General features: G+C 37.7%; 1 protein-coding gene across 1 annotated transcript; it reads left to right on the top strand.

Moving 5' to 3' along the window:
- Positions 1–289: 289 nt before the first annotated feature.
- Positions 290–26,439, top strand: BTF3L4 (basic transcription factor 3 like 4). Its single transcript, XM_007129218.4, has 6 exons — positions 290–413; positions 3,640–3,706; positions 7,271–7,384; positions 24,311–24,512; positions 25,376–25,435; positions 25,982–26,439. The coding sequence occupies exons 2-6, from the start codon at positions 3,653–3,655 to the stop codon at positions 26,026–26,028; spliced, it is 477 nt and encodes a 158-aa protein (XP_007129280.1). The 5' UTR covers positions 290–413; positions 3,640–3,652; the 3' UTR covers positions 26,029–26,439.
- Positions 26,440–27,246: the final 807 nt, after the last annotated feature.

The following is a 27,246-nucleotide window of genomic DNA, read 5'->3' as shown; positions in this document are numbered from 1 at the left end:
CTGTGCTCTGCAACGGGAGAGGCCACAGCAGTGAGAGGCCCGCGTACCGCAAAAAAAAAAAAAAAAAAAAAAAAGTAGACACCCAAACTAAAATACACACAGCCCTTTTATTAGGCTCCCTACAAACTGCAGGCACGGACACAATGGAACACCAGTAAGACTGCAAGCTCCAGGATGCAGCGCGGCCACCTGCACCTGCCGCTTTTCTATTGGGAGGCGCAGAGCAGCCTGGGCTTTGTAGTTCGTATATGGGCTCCCGGGATAGGTTGCTCTGGTGAGAGAGAGGCGGGGCCGGATGTGTCACGTGGGACCGACTCCCGCCGCCGCGGCCGCCTTCGTCTTTCTCTGTCTCGACTGAGGTAGCCATCTTGCTCTTGCCGCGTGCTGGTGTTGGAGGACCCTCCTTGCTTCAGGTGAGACCCCCGGCGGTCCCGCCACTCCACGGCCTTAGGCCGCTGCGCACGGTCTCCCCCCGCCCTTTTCTGCCGACACCCGCCAACTGCTGGGGCTGCCACTTCCGCTGTGGCTCGCCGAGTGGGGGCGGAGGCGGCTGGCTTGGCCTGTCGGTTACAGGCGGCGCAGCTGGGGGTCGGCACCTGAGGGAAGGTCCCCAGCACCACCGCTTTCTGTGGGCGAGCGGGCCTGCGCTGTTGCCGCCCAGATCCAGTCCCAGGAGGCAGGTGGTCCCCCGCCTCTGTCCTGTTATTCTTCATTATTCACAGCGAAAATGCTGTGAGCTTTATACAGCCTATCTGCTGTCATCTCGTTTGATCCTCCCACTAGACAGATAGGGAAACTGAGGCTAGCAGCCACCGCCCCCGAGCGCTGGAGACCGAATTCCGTTGCAGCGCTCTTCACCTCGTAATGGCAGTGTTTGTTTAAAGTCTGCCACCCTCTCTGAGACATTGCCTTGCCCATCTTTATAGCCCCATCGCACTGCCCGATGCATAGTAGGCTGTCAGGAAGTTGATGATTGACCGACGGGCAGTGTTACACAGCTCGTGAATGGAGGTTTCAACTTCCGTTCCCACGTTCTTTAACTCTACCAGATCTGCCCCTTAGGGAATGGTAACAGTAGTTACCAGTTTTTGAGTATCTGCTGTGAGCCATACCCAGTGCTTGATACCTTAATCTTTAACTCTTAAAACAACTCTGTGAAGTATGCGGTGTTACACTTTTTCTAATACGGAAGGGATAGAAGTTCAGAGAAGTAAAATACCGTTCTGAAGCCCTAAGTGGTGGAAACTTGATCCTTCTGATTCCAAAGCCTGTGCCTCTCTTACTAGATAGAGTAACCCACAAAATAAAAAGTCAGGATTAAAGATTGAAATTATTTTACCTCTTTGTGAACATGGTGTATGTGAAAGTGCCTCCCATAATGCTTGGAACTTAGGCACTCAATAAATGTTGATTATAACCTCATTATTTGCATCTTTTCCTGAATCCTTGAGGAAAGGGCTAAAAGATCCTAGGATCCCCAAGGAAGAACTCACTAATCATATGTCCTTAGGAAGTTACTTCCTTTTGGGCCTAGGAAGTAACTTCTCCCTTCTGGGCCCTCATTTCCAAATCTATTAAATTGGGAGAGAGGTGAACTTATTTATTTCTAATTTATGCCCTGCTGCAGCTTGCAAATATTTGAGATGGCCGCATGTACAAGACAGAAATAATGGGTACAATAAAATGAAGGTTGATTGAGGAATAGGGAGTTAAAGCAGGTGATCTTTGAGGTCTATTCCAAATTCTGAGCTTGAAATCTCTTCTCTCATAGACTGAGTCTAATCTAATTTCCTACTTGAATTCCATGCACCCCAACCTGCTAGTAGACAAAGGACCACTCTTCCTCCCCTGCCAACCTTGAGCTTCCAACCTCCCTAAAATGCTTTTTCTCTGAGATGCTCCTTGGGAACAAGTTTTCTGTTATACTGATTATCTGGAATGGACTCTGTTCTTTCTTGTCTACACATTGATATAAAGAGTTAATTTTGTTCTTGCTTTGTTTCAAACAAGTCAGGACTCTGTTTTGGCTTCCATCTCTTCTCTTGGGGTTTGTTACTTCAAAATGCTGAAGAGTTCCAAAAGGTTTACCCTGTGTCTGGTTCTAATATTTTCACTTATCCCCTTTTTTTTGTAAAAAATTCCTTAGGCTCTTTGTTAGTTCACTACACCTTCGTGGCCACATTCTTTTGAGAGTAGTGAATATTGGTCCTTTTCTGTAGATATTGAGTGTAGAGATTGGGATTTACATCAGCAGATTTAAGTCTATGGCAAAGTTGAGATTGCCACACACTTAAGTCTCCTGATTTTGTACTCTAATCACACTCGCTCCTATGAAAGAGTGTTTTAGCTGCTTGAGCATTGTGATACAGTACTGAGTAGAGACTGAGAAATCATAAATTCTAAATGTTATTTAGGAACTGGACTTTGGCCTTAAAGCAGAGAGATATACAGGTTAGTGCCTAAGTACAGTGTCAGAGTACAGAACGATTAGTACTTATATAATCTTTGATTTTCTTTCATCTCTGAAATGAAGAAAACAGTAGCTTTTTCATCTGAATGATGATTATAAAGAGTTTAGAGAATCAGCCAAAAAGGTTTGACAGCACGCTTATCCTTTATTCCCTCTCTCATATCTCAGTAATGATCTGTTGATCCAAGAACAAGTAAAACAAGACTTTTAACATTGGCTTTTATTTGTTTACATAGTGTGGAATGTTATGGCCCATTATAAACTGAAGAACTTTTTTCCTTAGTAGGAAAGGACTGACCAGAGTAGGATTCATGACTTTATAATGGTCTTAGAGTTTTCAAAATCAAGATTAGCCTTTAAAAGTTTATTTTTAAGAGTCTCCTCTTCCCCTCCTCCCCAGAAAGTTTAGCATCAGTGTAGCAGAGATAGTTTTTTGTCAAATTGTGCAAGGAGGCATTTTACCTTATATGCAAGAATATCTTGACAAGTATGACATACTATATTATATTAGTGCAAGGTATTGAATGAACTCCGTGGAAAGTGCTGCAGAAGCATTGAATGTCTGAAAATCTGGTTCTCTTTTCCTGTTATTAACATACCACCTGACCTTGAATAGAGGACGTGACTACCTCACATCTTGACAGCTACACAGCCTATTGTTGTATTTTTTTCTTTGTCCAGATTTCTTTTCTTTTCTCTTTTTTCTTTTTTTTTTGTCTTTTATTTATGGTTTAAAGAAATACAAAATGTGATTTGAGAGAAAAATGTTTACTTAAAGGTTGTGCTAATTTGGTAACAGCTCTCTGCTGTAAAGATCTTTGGGGGAAAAACTGGCTTGCAGAGATTTCATAATTGGTTAGCTTTTATTGAATGCCAAAGTACTGAATCATGCTTTTAAGGAGGGATCTTCGAATAGGTAACTTTGAATCCCATTCTATTTTCTGTTTGTAAATTCAGCTCCCTCTTGGTATTATTTAATTTTGGATTTTTTACTGTCTGGCTTATGAAGCTAGAACAAGTTATTAATATTTTTAAGCATATAGACCATATGATTGTGGTGGTGATGCATATTACAGGTTCAGTGAACCAGAAGGTACTGTTGTATAAACAGTTATTTTGTTTTCATAAATAAAACAGTGACTTTAACAAATTTATTTTTCCCCCCCTAGATTTACCAACAGCATGAATCAAGAAAAGTTAGCCAAACTTCAGGCTCAGGTCCGGATAGGGGGCAAGGTGAGTGTGGCATAAGAAAAACTGATAGGAGAATGTATTATTACCAGATAGTGTCATTATTTTGGATTTGTGGTCATTGAAAATCTAAAATCTTTTAAACAATCAAGATTAAACCACATTCCAATTTGAAAATAATTTGTCTAGATCTAAAATAGGTAATTAGAAGATCTCTCTCTCTGATGGTGCAATTGAAATAGCCACCTTTGAGTCTTCTTAACATTTGGTGGTTATATGATATGAACAAGTTAACCAACCTTGTTAAGCTTCCATTTTCGCATCTGCAAAACAAAAGTGATCCTATATACATGCTTCTAAAGATAGAGTAATATTTCTAAAACACCTAAAACGGTGTCTGGCGCAGACTAAACACTTAATAAATGACAGCTGTTATGTTAGACTCACCCTCAGGGCATCCCAGATATTAAGGTTATCTTGAGTGGATGCCCCTACTGCTTCAGTTAGGTTTACAATGGGAGATGCTCAAGTTGATGGTACATTTGTTCATTGCTAGGTTTTCCTCCCAAATTCCTACCTGTTTGTCTATGTTGGTGAATATGAACATAAGCATTATTTTTCCATGTACTTTGAAGCCTAAGGAAGATCTAGTTCTGAACACTGAAAATCTTTGTTTCCCTTTAGCTCCAGCCTCTGGGTCAAGTAGCATATTCTACCTTTATCTCTGCCCAATACAATCTTTGTAAAAGGAAAAGCATGAATAGTATTTACCTCAGACCTAGGGAGGGGGTAGGTAGGACACTGTGTAGCAGCCCCACTGTGTCATTTACTTTGATGATAACCACAGTTTCTGGGGATGGGGACAGGAGAGGGGGAAGGGGAGAAACAACTAGTACTTTCTCCTTCTTTCATAGTGATACAGTTATATGACTCTGGAGTCATATTAACACATTTCTATAACCAAAGTACTAGTCACATTGTAGCAGCAAGTGTAATGTAATGCACCAGTGAAAAAACTAGGAATATTCAAGAACCATAGAATATACCTGTAAGAGCTTGATGCAGCACATCACTATTATATATTTTAAACCAGATAGTTGACACATTCATTCAGCTGGTTTATTGAGAATGTACTATGGGCCAAGCACACAGTACATAAATAAGTCAAGGTTTCCTGCTCTTGACACAGTTCAGCTTGGAAGAGAGACATACTCATAATTCCACTACAGAATAGTAAATGTTAAAATGAAGTACAAGGTGCTCCTGCCTAGAAGAGATAAGGACATCATCACTGAGCTGAGATTTGAAGAATAAACAAGAACAGGTTCAAGGATAAGTGGGTAGGGTGAAGTGGGGGGGATTGTCATTCTCACACATGCAAAGGCCCATAGGATGCTGAGATAGCATGGTGCTTAATGGAACGGCTTGCTTTAGTTTGTTATAGCTAGAGTTTAGAGTAAATAATGGATAAAGAATGGTAGCAAATGAAACAACCAGGTAATTTAGGGTTAGATCATAGTTTTGTATGCCATACTACGGAGATTCGGATTTTATCCTATAGGCAAGAGCAACAGTAAACTACTGTAGAATTTTAAGAAGGAAATAACAGTCATTTTAAAAGGTAGCTGCCAGCATTGTGGAAAATGAAATAAAACAAGTGTGGCATAGAGGAGAACAATCGAGAAGCTACTGCTGTAGTATGTGGGACACAAATTCAGGGACTGGATATGACACAGTTTAATGACCAATAGAATATGGGGGATGAAGGGGTGAGAGGATTCTGGGATGACCTCCAAATTTCTGGTTTTAGAGCTACAAAACTTAGGAAATATAAGGAGAGTAGTTTGGTGGACTGATAAGCTTTTAGGCATGTTGACTTTGAGGTGTGTGAGGATCATTTGAGTTGTATCCAGCAAGCAATTGAGCTATTCCTGAGTCAGGAACACATCATAAATAAATGGCCATCTATGTAAAGAGTCACTCTTAGTTCATCCTTTAACTGGATTTCATTACAACCCCTGCTGCTACCCACAGGACTCTCTTCTACTCCCACCAGAGTTTCTGAGACTGAGGCTCCGGCCTACCGTCTATAAGCCTGATTGCCTGAGTAATACTGCAGGAGCTACCCAGAGATTGAAACCTCCTTTCCTTTTTCTTTACTCCTGCCAGGTCTCAGAAAGATTTAGCCCTCAAGATATAGACTGCTCTTGGCAGTGTTTCAGCCCTGCTTTAGGTTACATTTTTTAAAATGGGCTCAGGAATTTAATTCATTGTTTGAAATAGTTTTTCAATGGAAAAAATGTATTTAGAGTTTCAAAGTATCCATTTAGAAATGAACTTCTCCTATCTCAATAAATAGTATAATTTTCAACCTATTTGCTCAGGTCAAAATTCTAAACATCATTCTAGATTCCTTTTTTCCCTCAAATCCCATATCCAGTCCATCAGCAAGTCCTGTTGATTCTTCTGACAGTCTGAGCTCTCACCATCTCGACTGCCACAACCCTCATTTCTCATCAGGACTGCTACAGTAGCTTCCTGATTGATCTCATTATGGTTCATTTTCCACAGCAACCTCAGTCATCTTTTAAAATCATAAATCAAATCTAGTCATTTTCATGCTTAAAACCTTCCAGTGGCTTCCTATTGCAATTGGAATAAAGTCCAGCTCCTGCCCATGGGATTCTAGGCCACATGATCTGGCCCTTACCGATCTTTCTGATTTCATTTTCCTCCTCCTTTCCCATTGTTTACTCTGCTCTAGCCATACTGGCCTGCTTTCTCTAGAAATAAAAGGTTCACTCTTGTTTCATTCTGCTTGGATCACTCTTCCCCTAGATCTTCCCATGGGTCTCAGCTCATATGTCACCTCTTCAGAGGGGCCTTCCCTGAACATTGTAATAAAGTAGTGCTTTACCCCCATCTGATATTCTTGTCATTATGTTATTTTTTTTCTTAATACCCTTGTCCTGCTTGAAATGATCTAATTTGTTCATATATTTATTGACTTTTCCTTCACACTGTAATGTGTGCTCCTTGAAGTAAGAACTTGATCTTTTTCATTCCTGGGTTTTAGGACTCTAGAACACTCACATAATAGGCATTTGACTCTTAATTATGTCATAATCTCCAAAGTTTCAGAATATCTTTAGACTTTATTGTCAGGGGGTGGTAGGCACTGTTAAAAAAAAAAGCATTCCTTATAATGTTTGAAAGTTGATATAAAGCACACTAAATTATCTTGAAATTATAAATTATTTTTTATTAGAAACAATTTTTTTATTAGAAACATATTTTCTTGAAACACATTGTTAAAATGATAAAGTCTGGATATTGGAAAGAGTAAGAAAAATTGGCTAGAAACTGACCTTCAAAAATCTGGGTTAGGCTGACAGTCACAACTCTGAGCAGTTTTATTAATCATCTAATCATTCATTAGATTTCATTATGTCATTACTGTGTGTGGCACCACTTCACTATTAAGTCTAAGTTGGCAGTTTCTTGAGTGAATATTATGAATATTATGTTAGAATATTATGTAGAGGAAGACAAGTAATTGCAGTTGTCAAATGCATGGCATGCTAACACTTCTGTTTGGTTATCTTTCAGGGTACAGCTCGCAGAAAGAAGAAGGTGGTACATAGAACAGCTACAGCTGATGACAAAAAACTTCAGAGTTCTCTAAAAAAACTGGCTGTGAATAATATAGCTGGTATTGAAGAGGTATGATCACTTTGTAAATTGTTACATGGACAAGTAGCACATTCACAAATAATTATCCACACTTTCAAATGTAAAATATCAGCTTAGATGAATCTGGTATTGTCTTTTTGAAGGACTATAGCTATTGAATTTACTTATTGTATAAATTGGATGATTGTCAACAAAAATGATTTTAGTAGACAGTTAAGGGATTCATTATACTTTTCAGACTCAAAGTATTTGCATATATGTCAAAATTATGGAACCGCTCTTGAATTTTAATGTAAAATAAGATTTTTTTCTAATGATACAGAAATAAAGAAACCCAAAGATTTCTTCCAGTAGGGTGGACTTTTTTCCCATACACAGTCTCTCAAAGCATTACCTCAGCCAAGCTCTAGCAATAACTTTACATGAATTGGATTTCTTACTAGACCTCTTTCAAAAATTATTCATTAAAATTTTAAATTATTTTATTATATTTTGATAATACTATTTTTCTCAAATCTGAAGCCAAAGATTGATGTTATTTCAAAAGATACTCAAGAAAAATTATAATAACATCAACTGTTTGTGATTTGTTACCATCTAGACTTACTTCTACATAATGATTCCATTTCTGATAGTAACCAATGTTAAAATTTTCACTGCCATCAGTTAGATTTCATTATGTCATTACTTTGTGTGGCACCACCTCACAATTTTTAGTAGATTATTAACGGACATGTGCTGTGAAACATAGATCAGAAACAATGTGGTGATGGGGATTACTATTAAAGAAATAGCAGAGTACCAAAAAAAAGGCAGTGAAATGGCAAAGTGCTACATATTCCTTCAACCATGCATATATGAATGAATGAACACATTGTTTAAATCTGCTTTGTACTTTCAAAGTCAATATACTGATAAAATAGTAGGAAATGTAAGCCACATGTATCTTTTTTCCATTCAGCTTGATGTGGCTGTGCATTCTTACACTGATAAATATTAGAACTTCATTTGCAAGTCTTGAAATTAAGCATTTAAAATGCTTTTTTTTTCTGAGCTATTGAAAGCTTTTATATATTTTCATTGACCTAAAATAATTTTCAGAGAGATCATTCTCTATCTGGGGTATATTTGAGAAAAAGCAAATCTAAGCCTCTCTTTAAAAATCACAGCTTGACAGCTGCATAGCACAGGGAGATCAGCTCGGTGCTTTGTGACCACCTAGAGGGGTGGGATAGGGAGGGTGGGAGGGAGGGAGACGCAAGAGGGAGGGGATATGGGGATATATGTATAGTATAGCTGATTCACTTTGTTATACAGCAGAAACTAACACAACGTTGTAAAGCAATTATACTCCAATAAAGATGTTTAAAAAAAAATCACAGCTTGATTAAAAAAAAAATTTACACCTTGAAGTATAGATTTTAACTGCATAATATTTCCAGGGACATGCTTGTCTAAATGTTTGGTTTTGTTCAAATTTGGAAGACTTTATGGTTCTTATAATTAATAAAACTTTTAGTGTTTTATAGTGAAATAAAAAGCCAGTAGGTTATCAGTCTTTGATCTCTTCAGAATATAATCAAACTAGTTATAATGGTGTGCTGAGGTCATGGTTTATTTGTAGTCGAATAATAAGTTTTTAATGGTAGTGAACATCTGCCGTATGCCAAGCATTTTGCTAGGCAGTGATTCATAAGATATTATTTATAGTCTCGGTCATTTAGAGCTTAAAATCTAGTACGGAAACTAATTAGAGAACTAGACAGATAAACAAATATGTATTTTCCATTTCAGCTTCACAGTGTCTCATGGTTGGTTGTTACTGTTTACAGATAAGAAAGCTGAGACTTAGAGAGTCAGGTATCTGCCCAAGATCACATAGCTAGTAAGTGCTGAATTCCAGATTTGAACTAAGTATGTCAAAACCAGAGTTCATTTTATTCATTGATTTATCCTGCTTTGGTCTTTTTAGTTATACTTTCTTATACCCACTATTGGCCTTTTCCTCTCCTCCTGCCCCTCCTTCCTCTCTATTCTTCCAAACTCCCCCCAAAGAAAGGGACAGTACCTGCCTTATATCCTGTATTATTGAGCACCTTCCATGTACAATTCATTACTTAACATTATAGATAAAAGAAATCCCCATCAGTATTTCCAAGGACATTGCTTTTTCTCCTTTTTCAGATATTAGTGTAGGTGTTATTTCCTCCCAGAAGCCTTCCTGGTAGCACACATACACATTTATGCCAAGAAGGGTTAGACGCCTTTCCTATGTGCCTCCATAATGCCCTGTATTTAATTTTATTATAGCATGTATTAAACTATATTATTAATTCTTTTTTGTTGGTATTGCCAATGCAGTTCTGTTTGGGGACACATATCTCCAAAACGTCACACAGAAAATTAATGGTTCATAATAGGCATGTACATGCTCTTGTTGCACTCCCACCCCCGTGTGTGTGTGTGATGTCTTCCAACCCTCACAGACTAGTTGTACAGAGAAAATATGCATAAAGAAAATTAACACTGTAAGGTAACAGCTGTAACATTCTGAATGTTTGAAACTAAAATGGGAAGGTTTGCTTTCTTCCTTTCCCTCTTTCTAAAATTGATTTTTTGAGAACCAAGATATTTGTACTTTATATAACACTTTGCAGATCTAAAATAATTTTGTTTAGGCATATCTAGTGTACTGTATAATCTGGCTTGCCTCAAACATTATGTTTTGTGTTACTATAATTAAAGCAGAATTTTTTTCATTTTTTTTTTTTTAAGAAAATTATGACACACGCTTGGTTTAAAAACGGCTTCTTGGAGGAAAAAAGAAACTACTACATTAAATGTATACATGAAAACGTGTGCAGTTTTCAGAAACATAAAGATAAGAAAAAATATATATGTCTTAGAATAGAAGAAACAATTATTTTACAATTTCGTTATTTTTAACTTGGGATGTTTTCAGCTTTTTTCAGAGTGCTGAACTCTGGAAGATACTGTATTTTTGGGTTTTGGCAGTTTAAGGAAAGCAGATAAAAACATTTGAAAAGAGAAGATACCATTACCATTGTTGTAAAGCAAAAATAATATTACTATGTTTTCTGTACTTTGACCTTCAAAACATCAAACCAATAGAAAGTACTTGGTTTGGTGGGTTGGAACAGAGAGATCAGAGTTGGGTTTCAAAAACTTATTGAATGCACTTTTGCCAAGTAAAATTTTAATCTTACTTTCTAGGCTGTCAGTATCAGTAATTTTTTTCCCCTCCTAAAGCTTAATTTATGTCCTCTTCAAATACTTAAAAACTAAAGGACTGTTTGAATTAAGAGAGGCTTCTCTGGTCTTTTATGTATTCCCTCGTTTGTTAATTTGGGGTAATAAATTCAATCATATGTAGATTTATTTTACCTGTTACCAAAGAGAGAAATCCAAAGCTGTCAGAAAGGGGCAGGGGAGTGTCAGAGACTGTTTCATACAAAAAAGCCAAGTAAATACCAGGTTTTAGGAAGAAATTCCTATGTGAACTCTGAGAGTATAATCCAGAACTAAATTTCTGAAAATGTTTTATGTTCTATGACATTTGAAGATATTTGGTTGTGCTTCTTACTTGGTAATCTAGTTGACTATAGTGACCGTGTTGTCACGTTTCTTCTCCTGATGATAACATGCATCTATTAAGAGTAGGATCTGTTTCATTTCCCAGAGATAATTGATTTCATCAGATGTATTTAGTAAGAAATGTCACCAAAAATCTGCTTCTCTGGTTCAGATGGTCTAGTTGTTTCACAGAGTTTTACTATTATATTCAGAGGACAGCTTCTCTCTTAACTAAGGTATGATTCTGTCTCCATGAAACCTTCCCTATCTTTCCAGGCATAATTCATCAACACTTTATCTGTACTTTCACTGCCCTTAGCTTAAATTGCTCTGCTATAACGTGTTTATTATTACCGCCTCATATTGTAGGTTATGATTACTTATTAACCAAGTAGTCTGTTTGCAGTAAATTATAAGAGTCTTGATAGTAGGAACTGTGTTTATTCATCATTTATAGTCTATAGCATGCTGACTCCCGTGATGAGTTTGTTTGGGGCCTGTTAAGTTTAGGCGATACTGATTATTCTAGGTGGAATTGTTTCACAAGAAGTTAGCCATAGAGAGCTGGCGCTCAGGAGAAGGCTTAGGGCTGGGAATTTAAATTTTGTAATTGTACACATAAGTTTTAACTGTTTATATTTTCCTCTTCTTGGCTCTTATTTTTCTTGAACCACTTATACAGAAGGAGAACCTAAAGTTATTTGTTGACCCTTACCGCAGTTCCTTCTTCCTCCAGCTAGAGCCTCAGGTGTCAATGGGTGTACAGCTCTGAGTACAGAAGAGTAAAAGAGAAACACTGTGTACCATTCAACTTATTATTACACAGCAGTCTTACATTCTTTAAATATCCTGCTTTTTTGTTTTTTTGGGTTTTTTTTTCCTGTTTTTTGTGTGTGTGGTAAAATAAACATAAAATATGCCTTTTTTTTCCCCTATGTGCAGAGCTTTTTTAAAATTTTTGGCTGCGTTGGGTCTTCGTTGCTGCACGTGGGCTTCCTCTAGTTGCAGCGAGCAGGGGCTCTTCTTCATTGCGGTGCACGGGCTTCTCATTACGGTGGCTTCTCTTGTTGCACAGCGTGGGCTCCAGGCACATGGGCTTCAGTAGTTATGGCTCACAGGATCTAGAGCACAGGCTTAGTAGTTGTGGCACACTGGCTTTGTTGCTCTGCAGCTTGTGGGATCTTCCCAGACCAGGAATCGGACCCATGTCCCCTGCATTGGCAGGCGGATTCTTAAACACTGCACCACCAGGGAAGTCCCAGATCTTTTTTTTTTTTTAACGATTTTTTAAAATTAAAGTATATATGGGACTTCCCTGGTGGTCCAGTGGTTAGGACTCTGTGCTTCCACTGCAGGGGCACAGTTTCAGTCCCTGGTCAGGGAACTAAGATCCTGCAAGCCGCGTGCCATGGCCAAAAAAAAAAAAATACAAGGAGAGTTCTGCCTATGTTTTCCTCTAAGAGTTTTATAGTATTTGGTCTTATGTTTAGGTCTTTAATCCATTTTGAGTTTATTTTTATATATGGTGTTAGAGAATGTTTTTATTTCATTCTTTTACATGTAGCTGTCCGGTTTTCCATGCACCAGTTATTGAAGAGACTGTCTTTTCTCCGTTGTATCTTGCCTCCTTTGTCATAGATTAATTGACCATAAATGCGTGTCTTTATTTCTGGGCTTTCTGTTCTGTTCCATTGATCTATGTGTCTGTTTTCATGCCAGTATCATACTGTTTTATTGCTCTAGCTTTGTAATATAGTTTGAAATCAAGGAGCATGATTCCTCCAGCTCCATTCTTCTTTCTCAAGATTGTTTTGGCTTTTCAGGATCTTTTGTGTTTCCATACAAATTTAAAAATTTTTTGTTCCAGTTCCATGAAAAATGCTATTGATAATTTGATAGAGATTACATTGAATCTGTAGATTGCCTTGGGTGGTATGGTCATTTTAACAATTATGATTCTTCCAATCCAAGAACATGGTATGTCTTTCTATCTGTTTTTTGTTGTCTTCAATTCCTTTCATCAGCGTCTTAATAATTTTCGGAGTACAGGTCTTTTGCCTCCCTAGGGAGGTCTCTATTCCTAGGTATTTTATTCTTTTTGATACAAAGGTGAGTGGGATTGTTTCCTTAATTTCTCTTTCTGCTATTTTGTTGTTAGTGTATAAAAATGCAGTAGATTTCTGTGCATTAATTTTGTATTCTGCAACTTTACCAAATTCATTGATGAGCTCTAGTAATTTTTTGGTGGCATGTTTAGGATTTTCTATGTATAGTATCATGTCATCTGAAAACAGTGACAGTTTTACTACTTCTTTTCCAATTTGGATTCTTTTTATTTCTTTTTCTTCTCTGATTGCTGTGGCTAGGACTTCCAAAACTATGCTGAATAAAAATGGTGATAGTGGGCATCCCTGTCTTGTTCCTGATCTTAGAGGAAATGCTTTCAGCTTTTCTCCATTGAGTATGATGTTAGCTGTGGGTTTGTCGTATGTGGCCTTTATTATGTTGTGGTAAATCCCCTCTATGCCCACATTCTGGAGAGTTTTCATCATAAATGGGTGTTGAATTTTATCAGAAGCTTTTTCGGCATCTATTGAGATGATCATATGCTTTTTACTCTTCAATTTGTTAATGTGGTGTATCACACTGATTGATTTGTGGATACTGAAAAATCCTTTCATCCCTGGGATAAATCCTACTTGATCATGGTGTATGATCCTTTTAATGTATTGTTGGATTCAGGTGCTAGTATTTTGTTGACGATTTTTGCATCTAGGTTCATCATAGTGATATTAGCCTGTAATTTCCTTTTTTTGTGGTGTCTTTGTCTGGTTTTGGTATCAGGGTGATGGTGGCCTCATAGAATGAGTTCAGAAGTTTTCCTTCCTATGCAGTTTTTTGGAATAGTTTCAGAAGGATATGTTTTAACTCTTCTCTAAATGTTTGATAGAATTCACCTGTGAAGCCATCTGGTCCTGGACTTCTGTTTACTGGGAGTTTTTAAATTACTGATTCAATTTCAGTACTGGTAATTGGTCTCTTCATATTGTCTATATTTTCCTGGTTCGGTCTTGGGAGATTGTACCTTTCTAAGAATTTGTCCATTTCTTCTAGGTTGTCCATTTTATTGGCATATAGTTGCTTGTTGCCTCTTATGGCCCTTTGTATTTCTGTGGTATTGGTTGTAACTTCTCCTTTTTCATTACTGATTTTATGGATGTGAGCCCTCTTCCTTTTTTTCTTGCTGAGTCTGACTAAAGGTTTATCCATTTTGGTTACCTTTTCAAAGAACCAGCTTTTAGTTTTATTGATCTTTTTTATTGTTTTCTTAGACTTTATTTCATTTATTTCTGCTTAGATCTTGATGATTTCTTTCCTTCTGCTGCCTTTGGGTTTTGTTTGTTCTTCTTTCTCTAGTTGCTTTTGGTGTAATGTTAGGTCATTTATTTGAGATTTTTCTTGTTTCCTGAGGTAAGCTTGTATCTCTATGAACTTCCCTCTTAGAACTGCTTTTGCTGCATCCCATAGATTTTGGATTGTCATGTTTTCATTTTCACATGTATCAAGGTATTTTTTGATTTCCTCTTTGATTTCTTCAGGGATCCATTGATTGTTTAGTAGCATATTGTTTAGCTGCCATGTGTTTGTGTTTTTTACAGTTTTTTTCCTTGTAGTTGATTTCTAACCTCATACTGTTGTGGTTGGAAAAGATGCTTGATATGATTTCAGTTTTCTTAAATTTACCGAGGCTTGCTTTGTAGCCCAGCATGTGATCTGTCCTGGAGAATGTTCCATGTACACTTGAAAAGAATGTGTATTCTGCTGCTTTCATGGAATGCTCTATAAGTATCAATTAAGTCCATCTGGTCTAATGTGTCACTTAAGGCCTGTGTTTCCTTATTGACTTGCTGTCTGGATGGTCTGTCCGTTGATGTAAGTGGGGTGTTAAAGTCCCCTACTATTACTGTGTTACTGTTGGTTTCTCTTTTATGTCTGTTAACATTTGCCTTGTATATTGAGGTGCTCTTATGTTGGGTACGTATATATTTACAATTGTTATATCTTCTTGGATTGATCCTTGATTGTTATGTAGTGTCCTTCTTGTCTCTTGTAACAGTCTTTATTTTAGAGTCTATTTTGTCTGACATAAGTATTGCTACTTCAGCTTTCTTTTGATGTTCATTGGTGTGGAGTACCTCACTTTCAGTCTGTATGGGTCTCTTGATCTGAAGGGAGTTTCTTGTAGGCAGCATATATATGGGTCCTGTTTTTGTATTCATTCAGCCAGTCTGTGTCTTTTGGTTGGAGCATTCAGTCCGTTTACATTTAAGGTAATTATCAGTATGTATGTTCCTATTGCCATTTTGTTAATTGTTTTGGATTTGTTTTTGCAGGTCTTTTCTTCCCCTTCTTTTGTTCTCTTCTCTTGTGATTTGATGGCTATCTTTAGTGTTATGTTTGGATTCCTTTTTCATTTTTGTGTGTATATCTTTTATAGATTTTTGTTTTATGGTTACCATGAGCTTTTTGTGTAACAGTCTGTGTATGCATGCTTGTTGTAAGTTGCTCATCTCTTAATTTCAAATGCATTTTAGATGCCCTGCATTTGTATTCTCCTACCCTCATGATTGCTGTTTTTAGTATTATATTTTATATCTAATTTTTTGTGTATCCCTTAACTGCTTATTGTATATACAGATGATTTTACTACTTTTGTCTTTTAAACTCCCTACTAGCTTTGTGTGTGGATGATGTCGTGCTTTATTGTATGTTTGCCTTTACCAGCAAGCTTTTCCATTTTGTAATTTTCTTGTTTCTAGTTGTGACCTTTTCTTCTCTGCCTAGAGAAATTCCTTCAACATTTGTTTTAAAGCTGGTTTGGTGGTGCTGAATTCTTTTAGTTTTTGTTTGTCTGTAAAGCTTTTGATTTCTCCATCACATCTGAACCTCAAGAGCCTTGCTGAGTACAGTATTCTTGGTTGTAGGTTTTTCTCTTTCATCGTTTTGAGTATATCATCTCTTCCTTCTGGCATGCAGAGTTTCTCCCGAAAATTCAGCTGCTAGCCTTATGGGAGTTCCCTCGTATGTTATTTGATGCTATTCTCTTGTTGCTTTTATATGTATCTATATATATTTATTTATTTATTTATTTTGGCTGTGTTGGGTCTTTGTTGCTGCCTGCAGGCTTTCTCTAGTCACAGTGAGCAGGGGCTACTCTTCGTTGTGGTGTGGGCTTCTCAGTGTGGTGGCTTCTCTTGTTGTGGAGCACAGGCTCTAGGCGCACAGGCTTCAGTAGTTGTGGCTCATGGGCTCTAGAGTGCAGCCTCAGTAGTTGTGGCACATGAGCTTAGTTGCTCTGTGGCATGTAGGATCTTCCCAGAACAGGGCTCGAACCCGTGTCCCCTGCATTGGCGGGCGGATTCTTAACCACTGCGCCACCAGGGAAGTTCCCTCTCGTTGCTTTTAATACTCTCTCTTCATCTTTAATTTTTGTCATTTTGATTACCGTACGTCTTAGTCTGTTCCTCTCTGATTAATCCTGTATGGGACTGTCTGCACTTCCTGGACTCGGGTGACTTTCCTTTCCCAGGTTAGGGAAGTTTTCAGCTATTATCTCTTTACATATTTTGTCAGGACCTTTCTTTCTCTCTTCTCCTTCTGGGACCCCTATAATCTTATTAGTGTACTTGATGTTGTCCCAGAGATCTCTTAAACTGTCTTCATTTCTTCTCATTCTTTTTTCTGTTCAATGGCAGTGATTTCCACTAGTCTGTCTTCCAACTCACTGATCCATTCTTCTGCCTCATTTAGTCTGCTATTGATTTCTTCCAGTGTATTTTTCATTTCAGTTATTGTATTCTTCAATTCTGTTTGGTGGTTCTTTATATTTTCTAATTCTTTATTAAAAACTTCTCATTTCTCACTCTGTGCATCCCTTCTCCTCCTGAGTTCTTTGATCATTTTTACAACCATTACTCTGAACTCTTTTTTTGGGTAGATTGCTTATCTCCATGTCACTTAGTTCTTCTGGGATTTTACATTGCTTAGTTCTTCTGGAATTTTACATCAGTTCTTCATTGTCTGAAACATATTCCTCTGATGTCTCATTTTATCTAAATTACTATTTGTGTTTTTATGTATGTAGTAGGTTAATTATGTTTCTCGACCTTGGAGAAGTGGCCCTCTCTAGGAGACATCATGTGTGTCCCAGCAGTGTACTCTGCTCTCATCACCCAAGGGCCAGAGGCCAGCTAGTCCCAGGGTAGTATCTGGCCTGTGTTTGCAGACTTGGTCTGCAGGCTGCAGAATTGTAGTGTTCTTGCTTCTGGTGTCTGCCCCAGGTGGGCGAGGCTGGTCTAGAGACTTATGCAGGCTTCCTGGTGGGAGGCGCCAGTGCCTGCCCACTTGTGTGTGGAGTGGGGTCTTGGCCCTCTGGTGGGCAGGGACATGTCTAGAGGTGGCTGTGGGCTTAGGAAGTCTTTAGGCAATGTGTCTGCTGGTGGATGGGGCTGTGTTCATGCCTAGTTAGTTGTTTGGCCTGAGGCCTCCCAGCCCTGGAGCCTACAGGCTTTTGGGTGGGGCCAGGTCTTGGTGCCAAGATGTCAGCCTCCAGGAGAGCTCATGCAGACGAATGCTCCCTGATATGCCCACTACCAGTGTCTGTGTCCCCAGGGTGAGGGGGTATGGGATTTGATTATATCTCAAGTGTGCCCCTCCTACATATCTTGCTGTGGTTCCTTCTTTATGTCTTTAGTTACAGAAGATCTTTTCTGGTGGGTTCCAGTCTTTTTTATCAATGGTTGTTCTGTAGTTAGTTGTGATGTTGCTTGTGAGAGGAGATGAGCTTAGGGGTCTTTCTACTCCGCCATCTTAGCCTCTCTCAGTTCTCGATTTCCCCTGCTTTCTTTTTTTTTTTCCCTAGAGAATTCTCTTTTTTTTAATATTTATTTATTTGTCTTTTATTTTTGGCTGCATTGGGTCTTTGTTGCGGCATGTGGGATCTTCATTGCGGCACGTGGGATCTTTCGTTGTGGCACGTGGACTCTTCATTGTGGCTCACGGGCTTCTCTCTAGTTGTAGTGTGTGGGTTTTCTCTTTCTAGTTGTGGTGTGTGGACTCTATAGTTGTGGCGCATGGGCTCCAGAGCACGTGGGATCTGTAGTTTGTGGCACACAGGCTCCGTACTTGTGGCATGCGGGCTTAGTTGCCCGCGGCATGTGGAATCTTAGTTCCCCAACCAGGGATCGAACCCATGTCCCCTGCGTTGGAAGGCAGATTCTTTACCACTGGACCACCAGGGAAGTCCCTCCCCTTCTTTCTTCTAGAGATGATTTCACCTGTTATTCTGCTTCCTCTCCGTCATCATTTCACTGATACTCTGCAGCATTTGCCAAGACTTTCCTTAAAATTCTGTGCTTTGCTTCTTGTCCTTTCTCCTACTTCATTGTATCCTTATTTCCTTTGCTGTCTCCTTTTGTTTTCCATCCCACTAAAACTATTATTTCCTCAAAATTTTGTCACTAGCATTCTTTATTTGCTACATTAATAGTTCTCAAAATTGGTCTTGGGACCACTTTTTTTCAGAACCATATAGGTTGCTTTTAAAAGTTCAGACTCATTGATCCACCAGAGAGCTCCAGAATTAGATTCCCATTTTAACCAATTTTAAGTGTACAATTCAGTGGCCTTAATTACACTCAAATGTTATGCAACCACGACCATTATCTATTTCCAAATTTTTCATCATCCCAAATAGAAACTCTGTACCCATTAAGCAATAACTCCCCATTCCCCTTTCCCCCAGCCTCTGATAATCTCTAACCTACTTTCTGTCTCTGTGGATTTGCCTGTTGTAGATATTTCATGTAAGTGGAATCATGTAGTAGTTGTCCTTTAATGTGTGGCTTACTTCACTTAGCATGTTTTCAAGGTTCATCCATGTTTAGCATGTATCAGAACTTCACTCCTTTTATAGCTGACTAATATTCCATTCTATGGGTAATACCAGATTTTATCCATTTGTTTATTGATGAACAAACATCTTTTGTTTTTAAAATAGCTTCCACCTCCCCACTATAAAAATACATTGTCATCATAGAAAGTTAAGGGTATGCACAAAATATGAAAAAGATATTAGCATTCAGTCATAACTCCACTACCCAGAAATAACTACTATTAGTCTTATATTTCTTTCCTGTCTTTATATGCATATATATTTAATATATCTGAGACTATAGTTAGATGTACAATTTGGAATCCTTCCTTTTCCAAATAGTATTATATTATAAAAATTGTTTCATGTCATTAAAAAACTCTTCTTAATTGTCAGTCTAAATGTCTACATGTATTCCAATCAATATATGAACATACCATAATTTAACATTTCTTTATTTATTATGCATTATAATGCTTTGATAGTAAAGACTCACATGTTAGACTTTTATATACATATTTATCTTCATCTCCGAGTTCCTTAAGACAGATTCTTGGAAATACAGTTGCTGACTGAAAGATCATGAACATTTTTAGAACTCTTCATCCATATTGCCAAATTGATTTTCAGAAAGGATATGCCTTTTTTTTTTTTTTCTTTTTTTTTCCTGGTACGTGGGCCTCTCACTGTTGTGGCCTCTCCCGTTGCGGAGCACAGGCTTCAGACGCGCAGGCTCAGCGGCCATGGCTCACAGGCCCAGCCGCTCCGCAGCATGTGGGATCTTCCCGGACCGGGGCACGAACCTGTGTCTCCTGCATCGGCAGGCAGACTCTCAACCAATGCGCCACCAGGGAAGCCCTAGGATATGCCATTTTATGCTATCTACAGCATAGCTACAGAGAATCCATCTCATCAGACTCTTGCCACCAGAGCATAAGAGAAAATGATCCCAGCATATCATGTAGTCTAATGATGTCTGTTAGCTTTCACTCATATCAGTAATAATAGGTTATGCTTCATACTAGCCTTTAGATATAAGCAGGTGCTAAGCTTAAAAGGACTGAATGTGAAAGATACTGACTTATGGGAGTGTGTGCAAAGGCCATAATCCTCAAAATCTGACATCCCTTAGCCTTACACAATCCAGACACTTACGTGTCTTATTCTTAAAATGTCTGTTATTTCACCCCATTAAAATATAGCAGGAAGGCAATAAAAGATTAATTTCCTAATAAACATTTAAGTGCCACTACATACAGGAAGGAGTAGCAATAAAACTGGATTTTAAGACAACTGTCAATTATGAACTACAGCTAACTGGCCTAGTGGGGACTTGGAAACAAACAAACAAACAAAAATTACATAGCATAAGAATTTAAACACCCTCTCTGAACTGAGAGGGCAGTTAGTTACCGGCAAGAGCTGTGGAGTCAATCATAACTTTGTAAGCCTGCTTATAGCCATGAAAACTTATTGCTGTGTAGGAATAAAGCGAGCTTCAGATTTACCAGCTAGAAGGCTGCTATAGTTAATATATGTGCCCTACTCAAAGGCCAGCAAGGGCAGGAGTTGTTAAGGTTTTGATAGTAGCATAATTGGGCCACCCAGCAGTTGCCCAGAATGACTTAAATTAGCCCTCAATTCTGTAGAGCAGTTGGGCTGATTCAGAAAGGACTGATTCAGAAAGGGCAGAACAATAGGAAAAGTCAGGCCAAAAATACAGCCCAGGAGGTTCTGGGTGTCTTCATTGGGGGCACTACTGGTGCTATTTCTAAACCTTAATATCCCTCATCTAGCGTTTGGGGAAGTGAGATCTGACAGCATCCATGATTTTAGAATAAGTTTTATAGGAGGTGTCCATTCAGCAAATTTGAGTGACTATTAGGTGCTGACGATTGGGGGGATACTGTATCTCATAAGGCAATGGTCTCTGATCTCAAGGAGTTCACCTTCTAGTAAGGTCAAAGATTACAAACACAATTATACTACAAGATAATTCTATATAATATCAGTTTCCATGAAGTGCAGAAGGTGAATAAACCACCTTAAGTTTTCACAGAGAAAGAAGCATCTGACCCCAGTCTTGGATAAATGGGAACTTACACTGTGGAGAAGCAGGAAAGGGTTCTTCTAAACAGTGAAAACAGCATATGTAAATGCACTATGCATGAGAGGACAAAGTATTTTCTGGTAACTACAAGACATGTCAGTATTAATTAGAGCAAAAAATAAGAGCAAGGGCATCTGGAGTTTTGGACTGGGGTCAAAAAAATGCCTCTTCAGGACTTCCCTGGTGGCGCAGTGGTTAAGTATCTGACTGCCAATGCAGGGGATACGGGTTCGAGCCCTGGGCCAGGAAGATCCCACATGCCGCGGAGCAACTAAGCCCATGCGCCACAACTACTGAGCCTGAGTCTAGAGCCTTTGAGCCACAACTACTGAAGCCCAGGTGCCTAGAGCCCTGCTCTGCAATGAAGAGTAGCCCCCGCTCGCTGCAACTAGAGAAAGCTCACGTGGCAATGAAGACCCAACGCAGCCAAAAATAAAAAATTTTTTTTTAAAATTTTTAAATGCCTCTTTCTCCATAACTCAAGTAGCATTCTTTACCTCAGCTACCTGTTAAGTGGAAAAAACACTGACATAAATGGGATGCTTGATCGATTGAAAAAGGGACCTGAGTGCTGTTGTAGTAGCAAGTTTAATAGTCTTTATTTGTCTGCTCCTCGTTATTATACTGTATATAGATTGTATGATTTACGTAGACCAAACAGCAGTAAAATCACTGGGGGAAGTGAAGTCTTCATATGAAATGCATACAATTTGCTTTGTGAATTTAACAAATTCCTTATCCCTCCTTTTGCCTCTAAAAGAGTTGGGAAGTGTCTAACTGATCTTGCTCAGCCCAACAGTTAATCCTTTGATAGTTCTAATAGCCTGTATCTAGGAGCCTTATATAACCATGTCATTTGCTCAGTAGAGGGGAAGGAATGTTAGATAGAAATAAAATATTCTGGCCTTTTTAACTTCTAGTATTTCATTCTCTCTATTCTAAAATTAAACTCTCCACCTGTTTCTGGACCTTTCTGTTCATGAAGCTACATCTTTCCTACCACCCCATTTAAAACAACCATTAATAAATTTATTTGTATTTCACAGTCTGGGATGGCATTCATATTGCTTTTCACACTAAACTCAAACAACATATTTTAAACTACAAAGACCTACATCAGGCTGTAAAATATGACTTAACATTTAGCCTTTGGAAAAGAAGGTTGAACAGAAGGAAAATTCATGAATTTATTTATTGTCTTTTGCCCCATGTTAGCCTCTTATTTTGCTGCCAGTAAGATGTATATTATCCATATATCAGCTGTTATTTAGCTTACATTCTGAGATAAATATTTCTCTGACAAGCTTTTATGGTGCCACAGAATTGAATTTTTATAGACAAATAAGTGTTTTAAGAATGAGAATGACATAGGAAGGAAACTAAACAAAGTTGGGAAATCCAGGTTCGAGTTCTGGGTTTGCACATAATAAGCTATTTGTCCTTGGGTATGTTGCTTAACCAAGAGCTCTTGTCTTTAGTATTTATTTCTTTAACAAGAGATTTGAACTAGAATATATGGCCTGACTTTTTTGGAACAATATTGATTTCAAATCTCTTGTGACTTCAATTTTTGTAAATAAAAAATATCTCATATTACAGTGTTTGAGGCTCTTCACACCTGGAAGTATTGTAGAAATCCTTTATTAAATTAAGTGATTTGGTCTTGATTTGGAAAATATAGTCCTACCATATCTTTATTCTTTTCCCATACTAAAATTATGTGATTCTAGGATAGATCCAGAGCAGCATCCCATTTCATATCTACTATGCCACTGCCTTCTCAAGCCATTCCTCTCCTATATTTTCAGCCATTTTTCCATTTAACTTTTCTACTTAAACAGTAATTATCTTCAGAAGTACATAGTTTATCTTTTTCTAAAGTTAATATAAATTATTTTTATCTCGTGATGATTTTTGTTCAGGACAGCTAGATTGAATGCTTACTCTGTGTAATATTTGTGGGGTTTAGTTACAATTTTCTAGGGGATTTGCCTTTATTTTCTCTGTGTTCCAGGTCTTGCCTGAAATTTAGAAGCCCCTTTCTTCCCCTTCCTTTCTGGTGCTGTCTATCAGTGGTGGTGATCACCTCTGAGGAAGAAAAGCCCACTTGCACTGACCATGGAGAACACTCAGCATCTCTGCTTGATTGTGACAAGGGCAGTTTTTGGATGGATCATGAAATGCTTCTAAAGTAGCCAAGAGTTAACTTTCGTAACCTTTTTATATAATAAGCATGTTACCACCAAGGTAACTTACCCAGTGAAATCTACTACATAGTGGAATCACATTATTTACACATTTAACTTATATGCAAATACAACTCTACTAAAACACAGAAAGAGTGAGAGAGAAAAATAACATTTTACATAGTGCATGCACATTCAGCCTTCCTTTTCATTGAGTCCCAGGCAATGAATGAAATTAAATCTGAAACAGTTCATATTGGTGAAAGCTATAGAGAGAATGTGAGGATGGTTTTAAAGGTCTCCTAGTTATTGATAAATGTTCAGATGGCCAGGCAACTGGGTGGGAGAACTTCCTTATCATTTACAAGGGTGTTTGAAGGTTGTTGAGAAGCTACACTTAAAAAATCAGAGAAACTGACAAAATCCTCTACAAAGAAAGACATGAAGAGAACAAGTTGAAACTTTTGTAAATTTACTAAGTAGTCAAAGGAGTGAAACACCTGATTGATTAAATTTCTGAGTGTTCTTTATGGGTTTTCAGTGGTTATTTTTACCATACACTATTACCCCCTTACAACCTGTCCCATAAGTAAGATGCTGACTATTGTACAGATACAATAGTATCTATTGATTTAGTTTGCTAGTATAAATTGAGTAAGATAATGGGTAGTTTCATTATGAAGCCAATTCTTGGCTGATAACTCCATTTTTTAAAAATGTGGGCATGAACTTCTTCCTCGCAGTAGAAATCTTTGAATTTAAAATCTAGATTCTAGGGAATTCCCTGGTCCAGTGGTTAGGACTCAGCACTTTCACTGCCATGTGCCTAGGTTTGATCCCTGGTCGGGGACCTAAGATCCCACAAGCCGTGTGGCGTGGCCAGTAAGAATAATAATAAATTTAGATTCTATAATAAAATGACTATTTCTTGACCATCCTAGTAATTTATGTCATGTACATTATTTTACTTTGTCACTAGGGTCTTTTTCCATCCAAATCCACGGCTTACATAATTACTACATTGGGATTGCATAACTACCAAGTAAAAAACAGTAATTGGATAAAATGTTTTTTAAAACATTTTTAAAGTTGTACCAAATATGTGAAATACATTTTTTTCTGTGATCACACAGGTGAACATGATTAAAGATGATGGGACAGTTATTCATTTCAACAATCCCAAAGTCCAAGCTTCCCTTTCTGCTAACACCTTTGCGATTACTGGCCATGCAGAAGCCAAACCAATCACAGAAATGCTTCCTGGAATATTAAGTCAGCTTGGTGCTGACAGCTTAACAAGTCTTAGGAAGTTAGCTGAACAGTTCCCTCGGCAAGGTAGGTATTTCAATTTAGTACCTCTTTCCCTCCTCACCTTACTTAACCTAATGATTTAAAAGGTGTGTCCATTTTATGCTAGAAGGATTTGCCTGTACATAACTTTTGCTTTTTATAATATTACTTGTATGCTTCATAAATTTTTGAGTTTGTTCCTTTAATAATTATGCAGTGTAGCATGTAGAATATTCAGATACATTTTGGTAGTAATATAGAGTGTTGGGAGGTAATTACCTAAAAGGAAAGTGCCAGGATCTGCAGGCCACATTTTATAAACAGTTGATTTGGTATTCACTTCTGACTAATGACAACAAGAAGACAGTGTTATCACAGAACTGTATTTTCATTTAATATCGTTGATTGTTCTATAGATGCAGCAACCATAAGTTCTGAGTGTCCAGGATAGTTCTGATTTCAAATGTGTCTTGTCATCCCTAAAAAATCAGAGCCTATTAGTTCAGTGCTAATACTACAAAGCTAGATAGTTTTACACCAAAAGAGATGGAAAAAATCTTGAATGTTGATTTTTTATTTGGAGAATATGGAATTTGGAGAATTAATTAACTATAATGTCTTTATTTAAACTCACCTAAATTATTCCACTTTGCATGTAAGTTTTACCTTCACTACCCATTGAAATTGCCAACCGTATTTAGTATATAGCTAATGAAGTTAAACTTTTATTTATTTTAGTATCAAGTAAAAAAATATGGCATTTAGATTAGGCAATATTTAGCTTTTTCTGAACAACTATGTAAGATTTGTTTCTAGAACTATGTAGACAGGAAAAAAGGAAAAACATTACAAGTGTTTGGTAAAGGTCTTTGTTCTCAATGGCTGATTTTAAAATAAACTTTTTGTAGTGTTGGATAGCAAAACACCAAAACCAGAAGACATTGATGAGGAGGATGATGATGTTCCAGGTAGGTGACATTTCTTTAGTTTTAAGATTTTTAGCAGCCTGTTTATCTCATTTAATTCATTGTATGATCATTTTTCAGTTTTTTGTTAATGGTGAGCTTTTGAATTTAAATGGATTCACAACGATGTGCATACAATCTAATGAAACAGGATAAAAGCCCTCCCGTTCAGAACTTAGAAATTGTCACACAAAGCTCTGCTGCATTTATTAAATTGGTATCTGCCTTTATTAAATTGGAATCATTGTGATTATAAATTTGCATAGTTATTGTTACATTTCTGTAGGAATTATGATTGACATATGAAAATGCTAGTCACCTTAGTAGTTTGCATAGGCAAAAGAAGACTAACATTTCCTTAGGGTTTCTGTTTTAAGCAGATAAATGAAGCATTATTAGTGAAATGCCACCAATTCATTTCTGCCTCTTATATGTTTTCAGGCTAATTCTAGTAGCAACAATTTTGTTTTTGTTAGGCTAGAAGTTAGGAATTGCATTTACCTCTTTGTCTTTTTTTGTATCTTTAACTTATTTACTTTTTTTTTTCAGATCTCGTAGAAAATTTTGATGAGGCCTCAAAGAATGAAGCTAACTAAAGTTTTTTCTGGTTTTTGGAAGCTGGCATGGACTAGATTTAACAAATCAGCTATGTGGTTCCAAAGTTTTACAGACACGGAGAACATCAGCTGTTACTAGTTCAGTAATATAAATATTTTGTATATTAATAATGCTGTTTGTTCAGCATTTTTCGATCATTTGATTTTGCATTTTGCACTTCCTCCCAGGATCTATTCTTTTGGTCAAAATACGAAGTGTTGGTGCAGTTTGAGGGTGTTTTGGGTTTTGATTCTTGGTTTTTTTGTTTTGTTTTTTGTTGGGGTATTTTTAGTGTGTGTATGTGTATGTATGCCTGTGGGTATGTGTGTATACAGTGGAGAGCAAATTGGAAAACAGTTTTATTTATCCTCCTCCTTACCCCAGTAGAAATAAAACAAATCTTTACATTTGTTACTTTTTATTTTTTCTAATGATGCACAGAATTAATGAAAAGTGAGTATCTTGGATTTCAAATCTGAGGAGATTTTACCCTTGGAGGTTTGGTTTTAATTTGCTTCGTTACCATATTTCTCATACATTTTTCTGGGTTTAAAATGTCTTGAGATATTTTGTCACCAGCTTCATGCTGGCATATTGGGTAGCATATCTTTGGTGCAGTTGCCTTAGATTCACTTACCTAGTTAGACCCAGAGGAATTTCTTCTACTAGATTTTGTCCTAAATGCCTTGTTTTCTCCCCTTTTGGTCTCTAAATGGCCTGGTTAGCCTTTAGTAATGCTCTTCCTCATCTTCCATCTAGCCTGAGAAGGATGTTCTCCATATAGAGTTAAGCGAGTGCCTAATCCCTCTTTTTGTAAGATTGTTCCCACTCTTGAGGAACAGCAGCTCCATCTTCAACTTCTTATTCCTTTGATTTTACAGTTTTGTAGATTTCAAACTGTAATAGCTAGCATGTGCTTGCTAAATAATTTTATGCCAGCCTTATCCTGTATCCTAGCTGTCCTTAATAGCAGGTGCAAAAATGCCTCTTTTTCAGCAAGGTTGAAATTGGGAATGTCCTTTTGAATCAGAAAAAATGGGCCATAGACTCATTCCCCGGCACACATGGGCATTCTATGAAATGGTACTGGCCCCAGGAGGATTTCTTCAACCACTCCTCTACTCTTGGCCTTGAACCTACCTCTGGATTGGGTCTTACTATTGTAGCTGCTCATAGCATCCTCCTGCATGCTTAGAGTAATGCTTTGGGGGAACACT

The sequence above is a fragment of the Physeter macrocephalus genome, chromosome 4 (assembly GCF_002837175.3).
Source record: "Physeter macrocephalus isolate SW-GA chromosome 4, ASM283717v5, whole genome shotgun sequence".
NCBI lineage: Eukaryota > Metazoa > Chordata > Mammalia > Artiodactyla > Physeteridae > Physeter > Physeter macrocephalus.
Note: the sequence above shows the minus strand (reverse complement) of the source record. Positions and strands in the feature narration are given on the sequence as shown.

What these genes read in the sequence shown, in the direction of transcription:
- BTF3L4 (XM_007129218.4), top strand. Translation starts at nt 3,653, where the DNA reads ATGAATCAAGAAAAGTTAGCCAAACTTCAGGCTCAGGTCCGGATAGGG. An exon ending in AGGTCCGGATAGGGGGCAAG is followed by an intron (nt 3,707 to 7,270) that starts GTGAGTGTGGCA and finishes GTTATCTTTCAG; the next exon opens with GGTACAGCTCGCAGAAAGAA. An exon ending in ATATAGCTGGTATTGAAGAG is followed by an intron (nt 7,385 to 24,310) that starts GTATGATCACTT and finishes GTGATCACACAG; the next exon opens with GTGAACATGATTAAAGATGA.